Source organism: Eleutherodactylus coqui, chromosome 1 (genome assembly GCF_035609145.1).
Source record: "Eleutherodactylus coqui strain aEleCoq1 chromosome 1, aEleCoq1.hap1, whole genome shotgun sequence".
Classification (NCBI taxonomy): domain Eukaryota; kingdom Metazoa; phylum Chordata; class Amphibia; order Anura; family Eleutherodactylidae; genus Eleutherodactylus; species Eleutherodactylus coqui.
Window position 1 is genome coordinate 413,380,132 of NC_089837.1, and position 23,296 is coordinate 413,403,427.

A 23,296-nucleotide genomic window follows, 5' to 3' on the forward strand; every position below is an offset into this window, starting at 1 on the left:
CTTTCTGCCTTCTCCTCAGGGGTCCTTGATGAGGATCAGCGCAGGAGTGTATCTGCACCCGATGTGTCTGATGATCGGGAGCAGATGCACTCCTGCACTGCAGTGTCGGGCCTGTCCCGACATCGGAGCTGTGGAGGGAAATGATGATTTCGGGGCAGGACAGACATTGGATTGGAAAGGGTTAAAAGTCGGATGACAGATATACTGTACTGCCATTTTACAATACACAGTATATGGATATCATAAGGTGTCAGTGCAGAGCATAATTTGGATCAATATATTAAAATAGTTAAATTATATACTTGTGTTTTGGTGGCAATTTCTGAATCACAGATCTTCAAATGCCTGGTAATTAACCCACACTGCATAAGCAACTCATTATGAAACCTCCTTTTGTTTTAAAAGAAGCCGAAAAAAAGTTAAATATTACCATTTATGTTCAGCTTTGATTTTTGTTCCTAGTAGCTTAAAATCAACACCCTGCAGCTGGCTATACTAACCTTACGTCTGCTCTTTGAATTTGTTCACTCTGTAATTTTAGCCTTTGTTGTTCCTCCTCTTGCTCTTTTTGCCTCTGCCATTCCTCTTCTCTAAGTCTCTTTTGTTCCTCCTCTTTTTGTCTTCTTTCCTCATCTTGCCGTTTTCTTTCTAATTCTTGCTGCAGTCTGCGTCTTTCTTCCTCTGCCCGGGACCTTCGCTCTTCCTCCTCCGCTAGATGTCTGCGTTCTTCCTGCTCTGCCCAGCGCCTGGACTCTTCCTCCTCTGCTCGGCGCTTGTGTTCTTCTTCCTCTGCCTGTCTACGCTGGGCTTCCAAATAATTCAACCTTTCTTCTTTCAGTTTTCTTTCACGTTCCTCTTCCTGTCTCTTGTTATCGTCTTTAAGATTGTCTTTACTGCTCAGTAAGTCCTCAGACCCCTCTGTTCTCAAGTATGAAGAAGGATCATGTGAAGTCATGGACCTGGTAGTATGGAATTGTAGGAGCTCTGGTTCCTGTTATAAAATTGTAAGATATTAATAAGTTGTCTATTTTAGAAAACCCATTTTCAAATTCACCATCAGAGAAGACTCGCGCCGAAACCCCCATCTTATTAGCCTGAGCGAATGCTAAATTAGCAACATGGTATAATTAATACTTGGTTTTCCCTGTGATGAGGGTACACAGTTATTTGGCTGGTTTTGGATGCTACATTAAAGTTTAAATGAAAATTGGAACAAACACAACTGAGAACCACATTTTATGCAGCATGCCTCATCTCATATTTCAGGAGGTATTATGGGACCTATAACTGTAGATTTTCTTGCACTTGCCCCAGACTTTCTCTAAATGCATCAAGGTTACCACATTTTGCAAGCTGAAAGTAGGGAAGAACAAGGAAAGAAACCAGCTGCTTAAAGTCACAGTACAAACTCTTTTGGCTCTCAAGGCAAAGGCTAGTGCCCAGTACTACTTCCCCATTCTAAGTCCATATTTGAAATGTATGCCTATGTAAATTTAAAACACACTTTTAATTAGCTGCATCATCCATGCTTCTCATAGCCATTATTCATTCTTATTGCTTAAATGTATATTTCCTGTTCCAAAAGTGGCACTCAACATGGCACTAGCCAACTTTCTCATCATGCATGTGAAGCCTTTCACTTCCACAACCCCACTTCTGCAGTTCTCATCTTCTAAGATACCCTAGATGGATGTCAATCTCTGAAACCAAACCCTGAATTTTATTAAAAGCAATGTAGGGACAGCTATAACCAATCATATCCTTCTGCCACAGGCCATTACAAGTATGTAACAAAACTGCAAAGAGAGCAAAACTAAATAGGCAAAAGACAGAACAAGACGTATGGGTCAAACCTGATCAAGAGGTCTTCCCTTCCCAAATTCTTGCTGAGCTCTCTCCCACTCTTCCTTAAGTCTGTCTTGCTCCCGTTTGTATTTTTCCTGCCAACACAGAATGACAAATTCTAAAATCGAATATCTAAATTTCAGCTATAGAATAAAAGCCATTTAAAAAAGGAGATAGTCGCCTGATTTTCGGAATATAAAATTGCTCATAACAAAAAGGTGTACGACACAGTGGTGAAGATTACAGTACCATCTTTGCTCATCAGGTCGTCCAGTGCAGACATCTTTTCCACGTTTCCACCATGGTATGCAAATTCTTGTTAACCCGTCTGATAGGCAGGTCATTTCTTCTACTCGTCCAGGCTCTCTCCCCTTTCTTTGAGCAAAACACACCCATCATATCTTAATTGAAGTCTCCTGCTCAGGCAGTCAGACACAGTGTGCCAGATATTCTGCCTCTGCGCTGTATAGAGGTTAGCACCTGCATGCAACGACATTTACTGCACTTGCATGGATGACAGGTCATCACTGTGTGGCACAGAAGATCTGAAACAGATGCCATCTGTGACTGCATGGAGACAATTAAGAGGATGGGCATGTTCTACTAAAAAGGTGGTGGGAGAGAGCCCAGACAAGGAGGCGAGGTGAAATGCCCAATGTATGGCTTAACCCCTTGAGTGGCGGGTTTCCTACCACCCTGTCGTGCCCACCAGGGCAGGTTTTTTAAAATGGTCTAATCATTGAATTTCAACTAATTTTGCAGTTGCGTCTCAAGAGCCATAACTTTTTCATTTTTCCATTGACATGGCCATATGAGGGCTTGTTTTTTGCGGGACAAGTTGTGATTTTTTAAACAGGAGGGAGGAAAAACAGAAATGGGGAAAAAAGAAAAAAAGAGGCCATGTCATTAAGGGGTTAAATAATGCATTAACTTCCTTCTCTGGGTCATTACGACGCACACGGATACCACATGTGTGATTGTATTTTTGATTTTTTTACAAAGTAAAAGGGAGACAAGTGTTTTTATTATTTTTTTATAATTTAACTTTTTTTTTTTTTTTTGTCGTCGTCCCTTTAGGGGACTTCCACAGGGACCCATCAGGACCCCTGATCACATTCCGGGGGTCCGATGGTGACAGCCCTTTACATTTTGCAGTGGCAGCCCTTTACATGCTGCAGTCACAGACTGCAGCATGTAAGGGGTTAACAGCAGAGATCGGAGGTTTTCTCTGATCTCTGCTGTAAGAGCTGGTACCTAGCTGTCCTCTGACAGCTAACAACCAGCTCTCCCTGCCACAGAGACCATCGGCTTGCTTCTGACAAGCCGATGGTCTCTATGGCAACCTGTAAACAAAGCAGTAGATTGCCGACATATCGGCAATATCTTCTGCTGGTTTTTCAAAGCCCTTGCTTTGTTCTCTGTGGGTCTGTGCAAGCAGAGCACACTGTCACAGCTTGTGGCATTGTGCTCTGCAGCTCCCATTGTGATACATAGGCCGGAAATCTTCTGGGCTATGTTGCTATGAGCAGTGGAGCTGGTCCCGGAAATTTTCCGGGCATGCCACTCAAGGGGTTAAAAGAAATTTACATACTGCATCGGAAGTGCAGAAAAGATATTGCAGCATTGGAGGGTTTGATCAGCAAAATAAAGACAGTCATTTTCACCAGTATATCCCACATTTTATGGTATAAAGTAGTTTATAAATTAGTAAATGAGGCAACAGCTTTCCTTTAACACCTTAAGAACATGGCCCTTTTTTTTCTATTTTGGTTTTTCCTACCCCCTTCTAAAAAATCATAACTATTATTTATCCATCGATGTAGATGTCTGAGGGCTTGTTTTTTGTGGGAGGAGTTGCATTTTTCAATGGTGCTATTTAATATACCATATAAAGTACTGAAAAACTCTTTAAAAATCCAAAGTGGAGTGAAATGGGAAAATAAATGAAATTCCGCCATCTTTGAGTGCATAATGTTTCTACAGCACACAAACTGCAACAAAAATGACATGATAGCTTTATTCTATGGATCAGTACGATTACTAGGATACCAAAATTACCAAAAGTACAGCTTTTTTTGCTGTACTACATTTATTTTTTTTCAAAGATATTTAATTTGCTTATTTAATTTAATTTGCTTATTTTCTGTCATCTTCTGACCACGGTAACTTTTTCATTTTCCTGTTTGCACCATTCTGGAGTACATACAACTTTTTGATCGCTTTTTAAATTACATTCTTTCTTGGAGATGGGGGGGGCTTGTGACCAAAAAAAGCGCATTTCTGCCATTATTTATTTTTCTGACTATGTTCACCGTGCGGGATAACTGATAGATCGGACACAGTGATACCAAATATGCATTTTTATTTTATTATTTAGATTCTTTCATTATAAGTATGGCAAAAGTTGTTGTTTTTTTAACTTATTTAATAATTCGTAATATTTTGTTTAACTTATTCTTTTTTTTTTTTCCTTAGTTCCCAAAGGGAACAAGAACGTGTGATTGTTTGATCACTCCCACAGTATTATGTAATGCCATAGCATTACATTATACTGCCATCTGACAGGCATTCTATCAAGCCATGCCACAGGCATGGCTCGATAGGCATTCTGCTATGATAGTCCTGGGGCCTTTTAGAAGGCCCCCCGGCTGTCATGATATCTGCACGGCAACCGGCTGTCTCACTGCGAAGGGCCGTACGGAACCCCAGAACATCGATCGGGGGATTTAGATATCAGAATTGACAGCCGCATTTAAAAACTTAACTCTGATAAGCGATGCGGCTTATCGGAGCTGTTAGAGGTGGCTGCTGGCTGTAAGAAACAGCTGGCAGCCGTGATCTATGGAGCGAGATCGCCCCGCGATCTTTCTTCATACGTGTCTTGAAGCTGCGGGACTTAACTTACACCCTGCTGCATTAAAGGCTTAAAGAGTCGTAATTGGCATTAGTCAAATCACAGAGAACACTAGCATTTCTTAAAGAGTAGCTGCACTTTCAGCTAACTTTTAGTTTTGTCAGAGAGCTATAGAAAAAATGGTAAACAACTCTATGGAGGCAGTCTTCAGCGGTCAAAAACAAAAAAAAAAAAAGAGAAGCTCAAAACCAATGAAGACAGCCAAGGGGACACAAAACATAGATGAGTGCTGCAGCCGCCTCATTCTAGTGGGTTTTCAGCAGCAGAACCCCACTGATCAACATTTTTTGCATGTCTCTAGGACATGTCCAACATTAGCTAAAAATGCGGCTACTCTGCAAGAAATGCGAGTGTTCTCTGTGCAAATTTAACTGATGCCAATTATTCTTACACTGCACGTTTACTTATGGATATGTAATGCAATAGATGCCATGTACAAATCAATTAGATGGCAGTGACACGATAGTGACATGCTGTGAACAGCTGACAGGAAGGGTTCATCAATTCATGCCGCTTGCACCAAATTCTAATCCTTCCATCAACACTGTGCAACTGAAATCTGGATTCTTCTAACCCAAGCAGCTCGGTGATCCAGTTTTTAGTCTTTTTTGCCCATTGAAGTCTTGCCTGTTTCTCTTAAACAAGAGCGCTCCAACTGGTTTGCGGCTCCGACCATGCTAAAGAACAAAGTTGTCCATTCAGACATTAGTTGCAGCATCAGTATTGTATTCAGCTATACACGGCCTGTTCAACAAAACGATGCTTGGCATCCTCCTCTGACCTCTTTGGTTCACAAGTGCTTTACACCCACAGGATGCCCTGTAGCTGGAGGTTTACTAAAATCACACCATGCACCGTCTACACTGAACAGCATGCATTGCATGAGAAAACCCCACAAGGCTGTAATATTTGGAAATTCTGGCCGCGACTAACCTACAAGCGATGACCAGGTCTCATTAGAAGCCACTCAGATGGCTTGATGCTCCCATTCTAATGCGGATTCATACAAACTGATCCACAGAAAACCTGCTCACTTGCTTTCATGCTGCACTCCAGGATCATGTGTGTAATTTCCCTATAGGGAAGCTCCAATCATGAAATGGAAGGCGTCTCTAAGGGTGGCTTCACACTTGCAATAAAATCATACAAATGTTCGCCCGATGTGAGAGTGAGTGAAAATGCAGAATTATGAAACCAATGATTTGCAATGTTTTAACTTCAATTTGCGATATTTTCACTCATGCGATGTGGAAAAAAAATTGCAGCGTGTCCTATCTTTTTGTGTTTACCTTTTTTTTTTTTTTTTTTTTTTTTTAATCTCCCACGTTTCCCTACGGAGCCTCCTTTTTATTGCATTACAAGGCACGAACTGGTGACTTAACATTAGAAACTCCTAATGTCTATCGTGAGAAAATCGTAAGTGTCAGCGATGCTTTTGCAAGAAAAGTATTGCTGGCGCTCAGACATCTCAAAGGCAAAATAGCGCTTTTGCTGTGATTTACTCGCGGCAAAATAGCGATGGCCAGTGTGAAGGAGCCCTGAAAGTGTCCACTCAATGTTTATGACAGTCTTTACCTGCAACATTTTTTCTTGTTCTTGATGCCATTTTTCTTGCCTCTTCCTCTCCTCTTCAGGGTCCCAAGACCACCTTGTTGAAACATTTATAGATGGAATTGGCATCTAGGATTAATTTCAGAAAATTCAAATACAGGTGTTTAACTATATAAATATCAAAATGTGTATCTAATTAACATGCTCATAAATAAAAACATTCAATGCAAACCAAGTCTAATCAATTTTGCGCAATGAGGGAGTGTTAGAGAAACAAGAAAATAAGAACAAGTGGAGTAGTCCTTAGCAAAAAAAAAAAAAACATTTAAAAGGGGTTTTCCAGGCAAATACTATTAATGACCCATCATCAGGACAGGTCATTAACAATTGATCATCTGGGACACCAGGCAATCAGATATCTACCATCAGCGCCACAACACACAGGGGTACAGAGCAGAAGCAGTTCGCTCTGACCCCTCTGTAGTGTCCAAACTGAAAAGAAAAGGGTTGCAAGCAAGTACCACCAGCACTCTAGAAAATATGAAGGAGTATCATATGCAATATGAATACCAAAGGGAACAATCTGCTACCAAAAGATTGAACAATAATTCCAACATAGTTATAAAAGCTGATAAGGGGGGCAATGTCGTTCTATGGCCCACAGATATGAATTGGCAGGAAGCTCATTGTCAAAGAATTGTTGGTTATTCAATTGTCTAACTGCCATCAGATCCAACTGCCTTCAAGAAAATGCTGGACCTCCTTTTGTTATCGGTCCTACATAAGGGTGCTATTAATCAGAGAGAATATGAGGTTTCTCACAGTGGATTCCCTCAATACAATGGAAGACACTCTGCGATCCTCCGCAGCTGTCAGCAGAGACTGAGGATAGCTACTTTCCTGAAGTGATTGAGGTGGTTTTGACATGAAAACGCCTCGCCTCCGTGGGAATATCGCATGTTGGTGAGTGTGATTTTGGGCTGTCAATCACAGCCAGACATTGCACTCTCCCGTGTGAATTGAGCCTAATAGTTTATTTCCTATAGGCATCAACGAAGAGTTGCTATTTACGAGCTTCTATAAAACAGTGACATTGCATTACATTAACCTATTAGACATTTTTTGTCATTTCTCTGCATTTTTATCCTATTGTTTAGGTTTCAGATTTTTATCAGCATCAGTGATTCCTCTGCTTGTGCTTTACTTATTTTATCTGAATCAGAGCATACTGGTGCATACCCTTTCTGCATCCATTGAGGACAGCTTGAAGAGAAACCAGTTTATTTTTTTTTTTTCTTTTTATGTGAACTGAAATTCTACTTTTCTGTTTCTGTAGACTTATCCAACTTATTTCATCTGCCTTTAATGATAAATTGAATTCTATTTTTGTAATGGAGAATTTTGGAAGTTTCTTTGTGAGTATGCCTTCTCTTTGTGTTCTTGTGGTAGAGGGGCATCGTGTCCATTCTTGACGCACTCTCCCACTCCTGCTGGGCCCATGGGTATTTTTTTTCTTTATTTGCAGTATATTTCTTATACGCAGTATTACTGCATTGGCGTTTCTTTCACAATACTGCTCCAATCAGTTGGTCCATATGTTTGTTTATATCATATTCTTTCATCATGTGACAGCTTTTCCTTTGTTCCCCTTCATGCCTTCTAGCTACCACTTCACTAGCTGAGCTTTTGTGTTCTTTGCATAGAGAAGGCCAACAGGGAAAAGAAACAAGCAATTTGTGCATGCTCTAGTCTTTTGTTCATACCTTGTGTGTACTCTTCCTGGCTCTCCATCACTTTCTTTGCAGACGTCATCTAACTGCACCCCGACATTGGACTGACTCTGTTACTTCTCTGCCCCATGTTCGTTGGTGGAGTTTAATTGGCTCATCATATTCAAGCTGAACCTTTTTCCTTACTTCCCATTTAAGGACCTTTTTGTTTGTACACTTTATGCCACCCCTGATGAAGCCAGGCATCCACTGGTGATGCGTGTAGGGTGGATGGACCACATGTAGCCTTCATTCTTCTCTTTATGAAGCCCACCGCTTCACTTCTCATTCTGGTGGCGCTTCCTTAGCAATCGTTCTGGTATACTTCTCTTTGAACAGAATCCTGCAGTCTGAGCATGTATTACGAGTGGCTATTTACTTGTTACATACATGCTTTGGATTATTTGTGCAGCAATCAATCATGTAGGTTTTGTGTGGTCTTTCCCAGCTACAGTAGTTAGCTGTCTTTTGTGTGTTTTAAATGGTTTTAATATGTTTGAATATCCTATGCAAAATCTTATTTAAATACCAAGAGACCATTCATATTTTCTAGAGTGCTGGTGTTATTTGCAGACAAAAAGATGCAACTGAAAAGAAAAGGGCTGGAAGCAAACCATACATATTGTGCACCTCATTAGCAGGTTCCTCATTGTGTAGTGCACACTATAATTTTTGGTTGCTTCTTCCCTGTGTAGTGTCTGGTACTCATAATTGCAGGCGCAGTGCTTATTGATTTTAAAGAGAGCTGTGCCTGTGATTAAGATCACCAGTCACTACGTAACTAACTGCTTCTGCTCAGTACCCCTTTGTGTTGTGGCATTGACAGTGAGCGCCCAATCAACTGATTGGCAGAAGTCCCCAGCGGTAGACCCCAGTCAATCGACTATTGATGACCTATCCTGAGGACAGGTCATCAATAGCATTTACTCAGAAAACCCTTTCAAGTTCTCAAGATCCTTTGAAAAACTGCGAGGTCATCATTGACAATGGGCTATTCTTTGATTTATCCCTTACACTGGGTATTGCTAAATCACTGACTGATTCAATGACTACTTTGTATGCAATAAATACTGCCAATTTGCTATAGGCGATGACAAATTGCAAACTTACATCTGGTGCAGAAGAATCTGTGCTTCCTAGTAGTGAGGCAGCCAAAACAGAACAAAGAGAGGTCATAAGTTAGGAAAATAAAACATTTGGTATGCTTACATGAAGTACAAAAAACATCCAAGGAGGAGATTCTCTGTTTGTGGAAGCTTTCAACACTCTATACTTTGGTCTCTTAACTTAGAGTCTGTCCCATCCATTTTAGCCACTAAACAAATTGACTTTCTATCACCCACCTAACAAGAATCGATATACCAGTCCTTCCAGGACCCTGAAATGAGTGTTTCTGTCTGATGGGTGGTGCACTTGTGGCTACTAGTCTGGGCTATCCCAACACAGCCAACCCACTCAAGTCAAGGGCAAAGAAGACATCAGGCAAATAGCAGATTTTGGCAGGGTTTGTGCACAGTGAAGGGGAGGGAGTATGGACCAGTAGCAGCAAGACCATCGCCCATCAGATTGTCTAAAGGCAATTTACATTCAGTGTGCGCCATGGAGAGAGGCAATTTTGGGTTAATGTAAGTACTGCATAAACACAGTATGTGGATACTTCTCTTCATAACGTCCACCTTTGGACACACTTTGTTTAGAGGTAAAGTGGATGAGAGACGTCCTTTAACATAAAAAGGGTTAAAGTGTTCATAAAAGAGAACACTTTAACCCTTGTATACTTGCAATCTACATTGATTAAAGCAATACATTTTCACTACATCGTCTTTCTTTCAATAGCAACGTATATTATTGACAAACCTGGGGAAAAGGTTATCTAGATTGTAATAGAAGGAGCGTTATTGTACACAGTTCCCCTTCTATAAAGCGCACTGTAAGGCCTTAGTCAGACGGGCGTTTTTTCGCACGATTTGCGCATGCAAATCGCGCATATATAGAACCAATAGTTCGCTATGGTATCGGTCACATGTCCGCTTTTTATGCGGATATGCGATAAATTATAGGACACGACAATTCACAGATCGCGCCTATCTGCGTTCGGCGTTTTATGTGCGCACCAAAATCATTTACTGCAGCTAGCTGCGTTTTTTTTCGCCGGCCAGTCTAAGTTTCATGCACATGGCGATTTTTCTCCGGTCAGACGGGCGTTTTGCTGCGACGATTAACGCGGCTAGGTGTAGATTTTTCCCGCGATTTTTCGCCCCCCTGTCACGCGATTTGCGCATGCGCATCCATCACGCGATCCGCAAATCGCGCAAAAAAACGCCCGTCTGACTAAGGCCTAATAATGCATAGAATTCTCTAGGCAAAGAATTAAAAAAACTAAAATGAAGAAAGGGCAGTTTCTGCACAATGACTTCATTGGCCAACAATATATATATATAATTTTTTTGTTTAAATAGTATAATGTTTTCTGACAACTTACACCCTACTTGGAGGAAGTTCTGAAATGGATATAGCATTGCGATTTCAAAATTGTTATATTCTGGAGTTACAATGGGGAAAGGACAAGCATACATTGTATCTGCAAGGATTTCTAACCAGGCTAATATTTAGCCATAAATTCCATTAGTCTTCAAAGCACACCCTTGACAAAAGTTCCAAGGTCAGTATTCGATGACTGTCTGGCCAACCATTGCTCTCCCTTGCATTGGCCCGATCACCATCACTGCACTTAAAGATAGTGACCTGAGCCATTGACAGACATGGCCCAAGCCAGTGTTTCTCAACTCCAGTTGTCAGGGACCCCCAACTATGCTGCTGGCGCCATTGAAAACAATGGGCAATATCGAAGAAAGAAAAGACATGCGATTTTTTTCCTGCATAGCATCGCCAGTGTGAAGAAGCCCTTCTAGTAAAGAACCCCCTTCTATGTCGGTGTAGAAACCTTCTTTCCTCTAGATCAGTGTTTCCCAAACTCCAGTCCTCATGCCCCCCCCCCCACCCCCCTCCGGTCACATTTTCAGGATTTCCTCAGTATTACAGGTGATGTAATTCTTGTCGGTGCCTCAGACATTGCCACAGGTGTTGTTACTATAGGACAGTGGTGGCGTGCCAGAGGCGGCATGCAGAGTCCTTCCCTGCTGGCACGCACCGCCGTCGACCGCTCAACACGTTAGTGAATACCGGCAGGGGCCGTGGCTACCCTGACGGTCTTCACTCAGTCGCACTGCTAGCAGCACTGATCCTGTCGCACACTGTGACGTCAGTGCGCAGCCGGGATCCTCCTCCCCCTACCATCTCCTTTTAGGTTCCGTGAGAGCAGGGGGAGGCGGCGTCCGGCAGCACACTGACGTCACATTGTGCACCTGGGATCAGCATAGGTGGCAGCGCCGAGCAGGAGGAAGGGGGTAAGTATATGGGTCTGTGGCAGGGTCACCATTACTACTGGGGGCCGCTGTGGAAGGGTCACCATTACCACTGGGGGCCGCTGTGGGAGGGTCACCATTACCACTGGGGGCCGCTGTGGGAGGGTCACCATTACCACTGGGGGCCGCTGTGGGAGGGTCACCATTACCACTGGGGCTACCGTGGGGGGGTCACTATTACCACTGTTTTGATGCATATTGTAATATAAAACATTTTTTTTAACGCAATGCAAAATATGACACAGCAGACAAAAAAAGCAACAAACAAAGAAAACAAAGAAAGCAAACATGCTGGTTAGTTAAAGTGGATGGGAACTCACATGCATTGCACAGAAAAAGCTATGGAACCATCTCAATGACTGGCCTACTCTGAGTCACATACACAAAGCATGGCAATCTACAGCACAACTGATGAAGAATAAAAAGGTATTGCTAACATATCACAAGCAGCAATAAAAAGCACAATAAAATAAAGTGCCTGCGCTACACTAAAAAAAACATGTAATCTAGAAGCTATTCTTACAATTACATTTTCTCTCTAATGCTTAGCAAACAATACTGCTTGGTTATAGTCTACATCCATAGCCTCGTTCTCCGATGCAGAATATGCCATTTCAAGAGGCTACTGTACTTATTGCTGATGGAAACTTTCTCTTGTGCTGGGATCCGTTCCTGCTATAAGTGACTGACAGACGTGAGACAGGATCTCCTGAATGTCACTGCGGAGGCAGCTTTTCTGCAAGTACTAGTGCTACTTTTTGCTGCTAAAAGCTACAAATAACCAAATGGGTTAAAAAGAGCATAAATGTTTTATTTAAAACTGTAGAACATACAAATATGGATGTCCTGGATCTGAGTTGGCATAAGCTTTTTCTTGTAAATTGGGTTATTCTAAAGATATTGGTCCAAACAAAAAAGGATAGATTACAGCACAACACCACCACCCATTACCACACAAGTAGACCCATGAGCTGTAAGAAAAACCAGAGGATCCTAAGGAGGAAACAAAATTGATTATGTTGCTTTCAGCATACGGCAGTAGAAGCCTAGAACCCAACACCATGGTTAGTCCTAAAGGAACTTTTGGAAATTCTGCAGCAGCAAAGCAGCTAGTACTTGATCACAAATGTTACCTTTCTCAAAAAACTGAGACCTCCTTTTATAGTTTCTCAAGGATATAGGTTCATCTTCTAATTGAAAGATACAAAGTGGAAAAACTGTTTCATAATCATTCCAATAAATTAGGGAGAACATCCCTGTAGTCAAAAATTAAAATCATGTTTTGCTACACTCTTATCCTTAGCTCTCCTAACAGGTCTGTCTTTGGTAACTTTTAGTATTTGCTAAGACATAGCAATGCTGGAACATCTTCTCTTGCAACTCTCTATTGTACCATTCCATGGTTGTTCTTTCTGGAAATGTATGAATAAATTAACAACTATTTCCATTCCCCATGTTAATTGTGTGTCTGTACACACCAACATGGTTAGATCAGTGCTGACCAGGGTATGTTGTGCAGGGGGCACCTGACAGCAAGAATGGCAAGGTGCCAATGTACTCATACATTTCCTTAAAGGGGTTTTGTCAAAAAAAAAAAATGTATTCTATACTCACCTATTCCTTCACAGGCAGTCTTCTTACGCCATCTTCTCCTTCCTGCGCTACTGCAGTGGCCCGGGTCACATCACCTCTAGCCAGGCCAGCTTGTTATGAAGCCAGCATTTCTTCCTACCGATCAGTGAAGGTCCCTATGACATAGCGTTCACTGGCTAGGAAGGAATGCTGATCTATTGCAGAGACAGCAGGCATGAGCAGTCTCTGCAATAGCTCAGCACTCCCCCTGCTGGACTGTGACGTAGCGTACATTGCTAGACAGGAAGACGACTGTCTGAGAATATACGTAACATCACAGGAAGCAGAGGAATCGGAGGTAAGGTCACCCCCCTGGGACTGCAGGAAACAGGAGAAGATAGGAGAGGTGAATATCTGGTAAGGAGACTGACGGGGGAGGAATAGGTAAATATAGAATTTTTTCTTTTTTAATGACCCCCTTTAAAGGAATAAAACGATAAATTGTGCAAATCAGAGTTCTAACAAATAATGCTCCAGAATCATCAGCTTTTAAATGGGGAATTCAGGTATTTACTAAAACAGATCTGTCAGGTGGGCCGACTGGTCCTTTTTAAAGCAACCCCATACTGACATGGTACTGTAGCTACTTTACAGTCCCTTCACATAGGGCGTATTCACTGTTAATTTTACAGTGAAAGGTTAAAATCTGCTGTGAAATACGTTGCAATTTCTGCACTTTTTACTCCATGTGGACACGATTTTCTTAATCTTATGCTGAAAGTGCTGTAGATTTTCTGCGGAAACCCTGCAGCATTTCTGTCCAATGTGAAGGCACCCTTACGGAGGATCACATTGATCATATAGCTATAGAGATATACCACAGCTCCTCAGTACTACCTCGTGAGTGCGCTAAAGGATATAGCATGAAAATACCACCATGTATTAATGAAATGGCAGATTTCTAAGAAGTGTAAGTACAATTTGAAAGGAGAACATTTGCATAAGTCTACACAACAAGAAATAAGTAAGCCCTAAATTCGAGGGAAGCAAGGTCATTGCATTAGCAACTTGGTGTTAAAGTGAAGCTTCAACATGGATACTATAAGCTGGGACTCACATTAGCAAACTTCTTAGAGTATACAGTATTTCGTATAGGGAAACCAGTATGCAAATAACCAGAGTGGCTCTAAAGTGAAGCTTCATTTTAAGAGGCAGCAATTCGGTTTCAAACATTGCATGCCATAATCATACTGCACCGGTATGTCAAATCTGATAAATAACATGCTTTTGTTAACGAAGCAACATTACTAGGCAAGTCCGTTACAAACAACTTTAGTAAGGTAATGAAATAACTTCTTGGCCATTTGAACGTTCAAGCTGAAGAAAAAAAAAACACAATACAATACTGTAACTTAGAAGGCACAATGGTGTCTTTAGTCTGAATTCTAACACCATGGAATGTGATCCGTCTGATGAAGCTTCACAAAGAGCCTGTAGCGTACACTCATTAGATATTTAAACATGGTGCACACAAACAATTGTTACTGTAACAAAAAGGCAGGTGAAAGTATTTATCATGGGCCTGTCCAAGATTTTTGAAATTTTACCTGAGAGCACAAGTATGCAAAAAGAGGGGGGGGGGGAAACAGCAACTTAGCTTTTACAATGTCCAACCACCTGGCCCAGTGCTGAAGGCTCTTGTATCAATCATGTGCCGTTCATGGGATCACTGGCCTCAACAGTCATGTGCCAGTCATGCATACATGACCGCTGAGACTAGTGAACTAGTAAGCCAGGAATACTACAAGACTGCTACGGGAGATTCCACTACAGGCCTTGCAGGACATTTAGAATGGACTTATGTCCTCATGTCAGCGGGGCCGACTGTATGGCTTTGCATTCTTAATCCTGCTGACACAAACAATGTGTTCATGTTCATATTCACTGCTATACAAGTTCTTGGATTCGGCTACACATACTGAATGTGTCAAGTGGTTGGTCCTCACTGCTAATGAGCCACATCAGATCTGATTGACAGGGAGTGTGGGGGGACAACCCAACTGATGCATTTACAGTGTCATGGGCTGAATCGAAAAACAGCCTGTACAGAGGGAAGGGGGCGAGTATGAAGAGAAAGGCATTGTTGGCAAAGCAACAAGTATGGAAAGACTGACCCTGATGGTGCCAACTCGATAAAGCAGTAAAACCATTTTACTTTACCTTGCGTAATGGGGGTGAATAAATGCAAGCACTCATTATTAAAAGGCCAACAACATTCTGGAAATAACCTAGCATTTGATATCAAATCCAGCACTAGCCCCATTCAAAGGGTGAGAAAAGCACTTCTTATCCCTAAAATGAGAGTTTCAGAATTTGACCCTACTCTTACTCCAGATTACGGTGGGTAGTGGTCACACAATGAAAATATATTTTTCTCACCAATGCATATTGTACAACAGCACGGACACCACTATCTGCAGCTCAGACACTTAAAGGGGTTTTCCAAGACTTAAAAAAAATAAAGTGTGCTTAAAATGCTGTGAAATAAAGTAAAAGTGTACGCTGAACTATTTCAGCTGCAGCCACTACCTGCCTTTCAGGAACCAGAAGAATCAGCAGACGGTCACGTCATTCATTGTACATCAGACTGCTTAGCCAATCACAGGCTTCAGTGGCCATGGAAGAATCGCAGCTGGAGCTTGTGATTGGCTGAGCAGTCACGTGCACAAGCAGCAGGTGCCGAGGCTGCTGTGCTGGACAGGAGTCATTGGAATGAGTATTCCTTTTTTGTTTCTTTATGTCACACCATTTTAAGCATGTAAACATTCCATTTAAATCACCTCTTTAATGATGAAAAGAACCTAAGCTGGCAGAATGCAGCTGTTTTAAGCAATAATTTGCCTGAACGCCCCTTTCTGAATGGTACCCTAGGCAGCAGCCTACTGTACACTACCTACCCCAGATTCTGTCCCTTTGTCTTCGTGCACATGTTATTTCTTATGTGAAGCAACTTATGTGAACTTCAGAACAACAGACAAACATACTTAAAACATGAGGGACTGAAAATGGTGGCATTACCTTTTTGCTTAACGCCCACTTCATTTTTAAGTCCATTAACTTGTTTAGTCTCCTCAACCTATCAAACCAATAAAATACATTTATCTGGTAGTCAAATGATATACAAAGACACACAGACACACGTTATCTGGTCACTTAAATCATCAAAACCCCAAGAAATGAGATATGAAAACCTAGCCTAAAACCATATCTAAATGAAATACATAAATCACAACAACATTTAGGTGATTTAAAGAATGTTTAAGAGAAAAAAAAACAAAAACATTTTATTGACCTGCGTTGTGCCAAGTGAATAGAGGGATTCTCAAGAAGAAACTTTCATGTCAGTCTGTCAGATGATGCTGGTCAGATTAAATACAGGGCTGGAGATAAAAGTAGTGAATTCCAAGCTACAACTTTTCTTGGGCCCATATATTGGGGTGATGTGATTAAAGAGGCGGTTAACCCTTTCCAATCCACTGTCTGACGTCTTCCTACATTCTGATTGAAGCTTTTACAGCTCCAATGTCAGAAGACGTCCGACAGGGTATTCTTACCGTCTACTGCCAGCCACTCTGCTGTTGGAGCCTCTCTGGCGCGTGCACACACACTGGTCTTTAGCAAACAGATGGCACCATTGTATAACAGCAAAAAGAGAAAGCCTTTTAGAAAACCCTGAATCCAAAATTGGATTGGAAAGGGTTAACAATATATATTGGATCCTAAACGCAAGAAACCTGGTAAGTCTCATTATGTACTGGCTGCAGTGCTCACGTGCAGCAGCTTAAACAAAGCTCAACAGGGAGGACAAGATCAGCAGGGAATGAAATAGTGACTATAGATTTTACTGCACTTGCTGCATTTAGAAAAAATATCTAGGACACCCTGTAAGTAAAGCACATAACCCGTAGCGTGACTCCATTCCAACTATGAACTAGTTCTAATGTACCTCCAAATACTATTCAATACTGCATAAAAAAAAGTCTGTTCAACTTCTTGCTGGCTCACAGGTTGCATAATCTCACATGTAGCGCCACCTGCTGGTTCAATTTAACAAATTATGCCCTTCTGTGGTGCATTTAGGGGTGTATCTCTAGGTGCAGGTTTTCTCATATTATATGGCAGAGAAAAAAAAAAGTCCACATTAGGTGAATCATCTTGTTTATACTACTTACATTTCCTGCGTCCGCTGGATTGCTTCTCAGTAAAGTGCTGGAAGATCTGGAGGAGCTGCCGCCCCTGGAGCTTGCGTCAATCCACTTACTCTCGGGAGAACCTACAAGTTTGTTATCCATACTGGTCAAATTGAGGGTTTTATGGCTTTTGTATGGCAGGGAAGGTGGATCAATACCCCAGTCTGATTGGTAAGTAATTCAATGCAGCGACACAAAGTATGAAAGTTAGTGAAAAACACAAACTTAAGACAAGTATACAAAGTGATGAAGCATGCAGCAAAAGCAGTGTCAGAGGGTTAGATTTCCGCCAAAAAAAAAAAAAACACAAACCACCTTCCCAGACATGCAGTTATACATGCAATAATACAGCATAGTGAATACTTTACTAAAACCTAAGGCACTTTAATTTCCATTTTTTAAAAATATATAGCAGGTATCGGACCACAAACTAAATTTAGTATTTGGTTAGATCTAGAGATGAGCGAGTATCCTCACTAAGGCACATTACTCGAGCGAGTAGTGCCTTAGCCGAGTATCTGCCAGCTCGTCTCTAAAGATTCGGGGGTCGGTGCCGGTGACAGGTGAGTTGCGGCGGCGAGAGAGAGAGAGATCTCCCCTCCGTTCCTCGCCGGCCCCCGAATCTTTAGAGACGAGCGGGGAGATACTCGGCTAAGGCACTACTCGCTCATCTCTAGTTACATACCGTTGTAAACTATATTGTGGCAAAAGAATCGAAAATGTAAGTAGCTGTGAATGCTGTGATAGTTAGGCCTCCTGCACACGGGTGGATTTGAATCGTGAAATCCGGAGCGGGATTCCACCTCCGGATTCCGCAGCAAATCCAGCCCATAGCATGCTACGAGAAAACGCAATTTCCTGCCCATGCGTGGAAATAAATTGCGTTTTTCTGCGTGCTATGCCTGACTGGCCTCCATTGAAGTCAATGGAAGCAGTCCTTCCCACGGCCATTCTAAAATCATTGCAGAATGGCTGCAGGAGCCGCATGATCGCCATAGTGGTGGTGTGGCGTCCTCTCTACTGCGCATGTACTGACCGGCACTCCGGCTGGCACATTGTCAGAAGAGGAGAAGGCGCCGGATAGGTGAGCTGGGGTCACCAGCTGGGCACCGTGTCGAACTCCACTGTGGGAATCCCGCATGCAGGGTCCGCCGTGCCTGTGCCATTTTCAATATACCAAGCATACATGCGATTTATAATGCAGTTATACAATTAAAGTGCCTTTAAGTCACAAAGTACCAAAAATCTATTTAAACAAATACAAGAGTTGACAGTGACTTATTTACTATTTCATGAATTTCTAATAGATGCTTAAAGGGAAGTCGTCAGTTCCCTAATAGCATGCAGGCTGTGGAGGATACAATATAGTGAGACTTGCTACTTCCCACTTATACCAATCACTTCAGGAGTTTCAGAAAACAAAATTTCAAAATCTGTAGCAAGCCACAAAAATGAGTCTGGTACGGCTCATTAATATTCATACATAATTCATATACTACTCTGGAGTGGACTTCACTGCTGTCCTGTTGGTTCATCTTTACCCCGACAAGAAGCGAATCCCAGAAATAAAGAACATCTGAATAGATGTCAGTATTTGGATAGAAAGCTCATGCGTCATAACCATGAGGCGATATCCCTACTGGATCGGTAATATTGCAAAAAAGTGCGGTAGAATTGTAGCACATGCCAGTAGTACATTATTGTGCAGTCGGGTACACAACCGAATCCGACATTGACAAATTCCGCGTAGCAAACTTTTTTTTTTTAATATGGACTAAAACTTAAAATATATGAGAAACAAACATCACAAAGACGCCAGACGGCATCACAAAGATGCCAGACGGCATCACAAAGATGCCAGACGGCATCACAAAGATGCCAGACGGCATCACAAAGATGCCAGACGGCATCACAAAGATGCCAGACGGCATCACAAAGATGCCAGACGGCATCACAAAGATGCCAGACGGCATCACAAACATCACAAAGATGCCAGACGGCATCACAATCACAAAGATGCCAGACGGCATCACAAACATCACAAAGATGCCAGACGGCATCACAAACATCACAAAGATGCCAGACGGCATCACAAACATCACAAAGATGCCAGACTGCATCACAAACATCACAAAGATGCCAGACTGCATCACAAACATCACAAAGATGCCAGACTGCATCACAAACATCACAAAGATGCCAGACTGCATCACAAACATCACAAAGATGCCAGACTGCATCGCTGCCGCTGATGATGTGGAGCTTTAATGTAACAAATAAAATATTAGCAATGACCAATGGGAATATATCTTTATTATAGCTGGAGAAACTGTCACACAGTCACTGTAAACCAGTGCTCGCCAACGGCAGGCGGTCATGGTTCAAGGCTTTCCTTCATACTGTACATGTCTCAATAAATGACTACAGGTGTCCTCTATAGGAGATCCTGAAAACATGACCTGTTTGGGAAACACTATTGTAAATGGAAGCTGGAAACTAAAGACGTAAATGACAAACGTACTAAAACTAAACTATCCTTGGCTCCCCGTTCCTGTTCTACAAACAGCTTATTCCATGTCCAAACTTTAAACCACTTTAGTGCAGTTCAGAGAATGCCAAGCCTTATAGGATATAACAATCTTAAGACCTCTTAGATCGCTATATCATCATACTTTATTCCCACACCCAGCATACAAAAACAAGTAGTTGTATGAAAAGTCTCATTTTTAAGATAACCAACAAAACCTAGATAAAAACAGGATATCTGTGCATCAAAATATGCAACAATTGAGCCTTCCGTTCACTTTTTAGAAAAGGTACATCTTTCAAAACTGGCAAAATTCTCCGGTTAGTATTGCCAAAAGCTGTTAAAGTGAATGCATCATCACCACCAGTGAAACTTACCATTCTTGCCGTATCGTCTGACATCTATTACAAGGTTTCCGGTTTCCAGAGCGCCGTCCATGGCTCCTCTCCACTGATTATGGTCCATGGATGAAACCTTGACGCCATTAACAGATAGAATTTCATCATCTACTTGCAGCTGGGAAAATTCCGCCGGGCTGCCTGCAAATAAGTATACAGCAATTTGTCGGAAAGGTTAGTAATCTAAACTGGGTAAAAGTCCATAACTGTGAGACGTTCCGAAACAAAATACATACAATACTAACAGCAATGTACAGAGAAGTAAACGTTTTTTACAGACCACCACTAGATATAAAAAGGCAAAAGACAAAATATTTTACTCACCAAATACATAAACTGGGCAAAAAAAGTTAATCTAGAGAGTTCTTGACGTTCTTCCATGACACTTATAAATAGTTGAGAAAAGTTTACTGTACCTGCATCCACAGATGTTACAACCACCCCTGTGCTGTTCCAGTTGGTTTTAAACCCAAAGTCATGGCTGCTTCCAGGCTTCTGATTAATGCTGATTCGCATGTCGCTGTATTGGTCCTGGAAACAACAAACGCACAGCCTGAGTATCCTGTGTCTGTGACCTCGGCAGGGAGGAAAGTCTACCCAGTACAGAAGGCAGGCTGTACACCGTATACTCTAATTATCCGCCGTCATGCTCAATGCTCCAGAGACACTCTCAATGCACATTGTTCAGTCTGCTACTGAATTCCCCTACTCCCCGCTGCTTTGTTTAAATAGCCACCTCATTGGTATTGTAGGAACAGGCAATGTTCAATGCGTACAATCAATGCCATCAATATCAGGACTTTTCACCATTCCAAAAAAAGAGATAAAACTCTATGATCGCTTAAATTTCATAAGACATTGCCAGACAGGAAATAAAGCCTGAGGTTGAAAACTTATTTCAGCTTTGAATTCATTTTGTATTTAAATCAGCTGAAGGAATATGATCAAACCACTACCTGCTCTACTGCAATCTATCAAACAATGCGAAGGATTCATTAAACACCTTTATAGTGCAAGTCACAAGTTTTGATGCATGCCATTTTTGTGGGGTTTTCTTTTTTTTTTTTTTTAAGGCTACCTGCACTTACAAAGTGCCGATAAAGGGGGTGGGGCTCCCACTGCCCAACAAATTTACTATAAAAAAACAAATTAGCAAAAATTATAGCACAAATCTACACAAAAAAAAAATAAAAATTCTGTCCAAGACCAGCGTTTTCTACCCCAGTATTAATCCAAAGTGCACTGGTGTGCCAAATGTATTAAACAAATCTGACATATCTCTGACAGTCACTGCATCAGAAAATTAAATCTATTCCAGCTTATAGTTTAGGGCATCGGTCAGCCATAACCTATGATGTTATCCATGTAATGGATACAATTTTCTACACGCTGCCATTATATCCAATGGGTGCCAGTTACCCATGCGTTTAATGCATCTAGGTATTATCGTGTCCGTTTAACAGATCTGTCATGATAAAGTATTGACAAGCTCATGATCTGTCAGTTAAATGGATTGATTGTTACTGTGTAGCGGCATCCATCACCCATAAACTATTACTGTATCTATTTCATGGATACTTTTCCCTTTTTTTTCTAAAATACAGTAGGTGTCTGGAAGAAATTTTGCAGAAGCCAAAAAGTTCTCCCGCCGGTGAATGGGGGCCTATGGATCCATTTGATGTATGATTTGGCAAACAGAGCACATAATAGCAGTACAAAAATAGTCTAAGTATTATGGCCTTGTAAACATGCTTGCAACATTTGATTCTACACAACTTAAGAAATGACCTGCAACTCTGGAGGAAAAAAAAAAGGACAAGATTATGTGAAGATCTGGCTGCAAATTTAGCCGCAGATTTCTTTTTTTGCAACAGATATGCAGCAGATTGTGAAATCCCTACAAACGTGTGAATGGGATTTTATGAAGCCTTATTCATCTGCATTGTTATGTACATTTTTTGCAGACGCTTGCAACAAATGCACCTCATAACAGCCTAAAGGCCCTTTTACACGCAACGATTATCGCTCAAAATTCATCCAAACATAAGTGATAATCGTTACATGTAAACGCGGGCATCATCCACTTTTTATTTGAATGATGGCTTTTAGTTAAACTTAAAATCCATCGTTTGGCCACTGAAAAACTGAGCGAATACATTCCATTTGAATATATTTCACTCATCTTTCAAAAGACTGCAGGATGTTTACACTAGCTGTGAGGAGAACAAAGGAATGTGGTGAACGCTGTTTACACAGTTGGGTGTGTGTTAAATCATATACTGGTCTCTGCAAACAACTCCTAGAGGTTCTTTTAAATGCAAATGAAGATGATAAATGGCCATTAACACTTCATGCAAAAAGATCTCTAAAGCTTTTAATCTTTAAATTAGGTACTCCGTTAGCACATTACCAGGGAGCTGGACAATGTAGCAGGTTGAGCTACTGTATTCTTCTCCACTTGAACTTCAAAGGCTTTAGGAGAAAAACTTCCGGTGTTTTTCCGCTCATCTTTCACGTTGTCAACTTCATCCTCACTATAAAACGTACTGCTGGGTCTCTCCACCTCGGGCTTGTGATGGGACTCCGGCGCTGAACCATTATATTTTCGTGTATCATCCACCTACAAAACATCACAATGTTTTTAGTACATTTCCCCAAGACATAGCTGTAAAGCATAAAACCAGTACACAACACTAACATGACTACTAGTAACTAGTACCATATTGCTCTGTGCGTCTACATAAAACATTTAATCCTTGATGACCATCAGGATATAAAAATTGTTTTGCAGCTAAAAAGCTGGACTCCATCAATGCCACCATTTAATACAGTACCATACAACTACAAGTCGGTCAAGAGAAAAAAAAAGTTCAATCTTAGTGAATTCAGATATCAAACCGAGTCTAGAAGATCTATAAAAGCCACAGACATTCATAATCTTCCAGTATTGCGCTAGCAAACAAAATTGGTCTGTGCTGCATCACTAAAGGTTTATTATAGGGGAACTTCATGCTGCCCGAGTCATGGACACGTGCCTTTTAGATC

At 41.4% G+C, this 23,296-nt stretch overlaps 1 protein-coding gene across 10 annotated transcripts in view; it reads right to left on the bottom strand.

The window, feature by feature from the left end:
• The window catches only part of LMO7 (LIM domain 7), a 141,281-nt gene that overhangs the window by 17,127 nt on the left and 100,858 nt on the right, over nucleotides 1-23,296 (bottom strand). For 6 of the 10 annotated variants that reach the window (XM_066580985.1, XM_066581011.1, XM_066581002.1 and 3 more), the window contains 10 exons: nucleotides 22,662-22,871; nucleotides 20,668-20,782; nucleotides 20,231-20,392; nucleotides 17,309-17,490; nucleotides 16,155-16,212; nucleotides 12,638-12,694; nucleotides 9,190-9,215; nucleotides 6,335-6,439; nucleotides 1,854-1,940; nucleotides 501-991 (listed from right to left, as the gene is read on the bottom strand). In XM_066580985.1, coding sequence (XP_066437082.1) covers nucleotides 501-991; nucleotides 1,854-1,940; nucleotides 6,335-6,439; nucleotides 9,190-9,215; nucleotides 12,638-12,694; nucleotides 16,155-16,212; nucleotides 17,309-17,490; nucleotides 20,231-20,392; nucleotides 20,668-20,782; nucleotides 22,662-22,871 — 1,493 coding nt within the window. The remainder of the gene's footprint in view (nucleotides 1-500; nucleotides 992-1,853; nucleotides 1,941-6,334; nucleotides 6,440-9,189; nucleotides 9,216-12,637; nucleotides 12,695-16,154; nucleotides 16,213-17,308; nucleotides 17,491-20,230; nucleotides 20,393-20,667; nucleotides 20,783-22,661; nucleotides 22,872-23,296) is intronic. The other 4 variants (XM_066581014.1, XM_066580968.1, XM_066580951.1 and 1 more) reach the window with 3 other exon arrangements.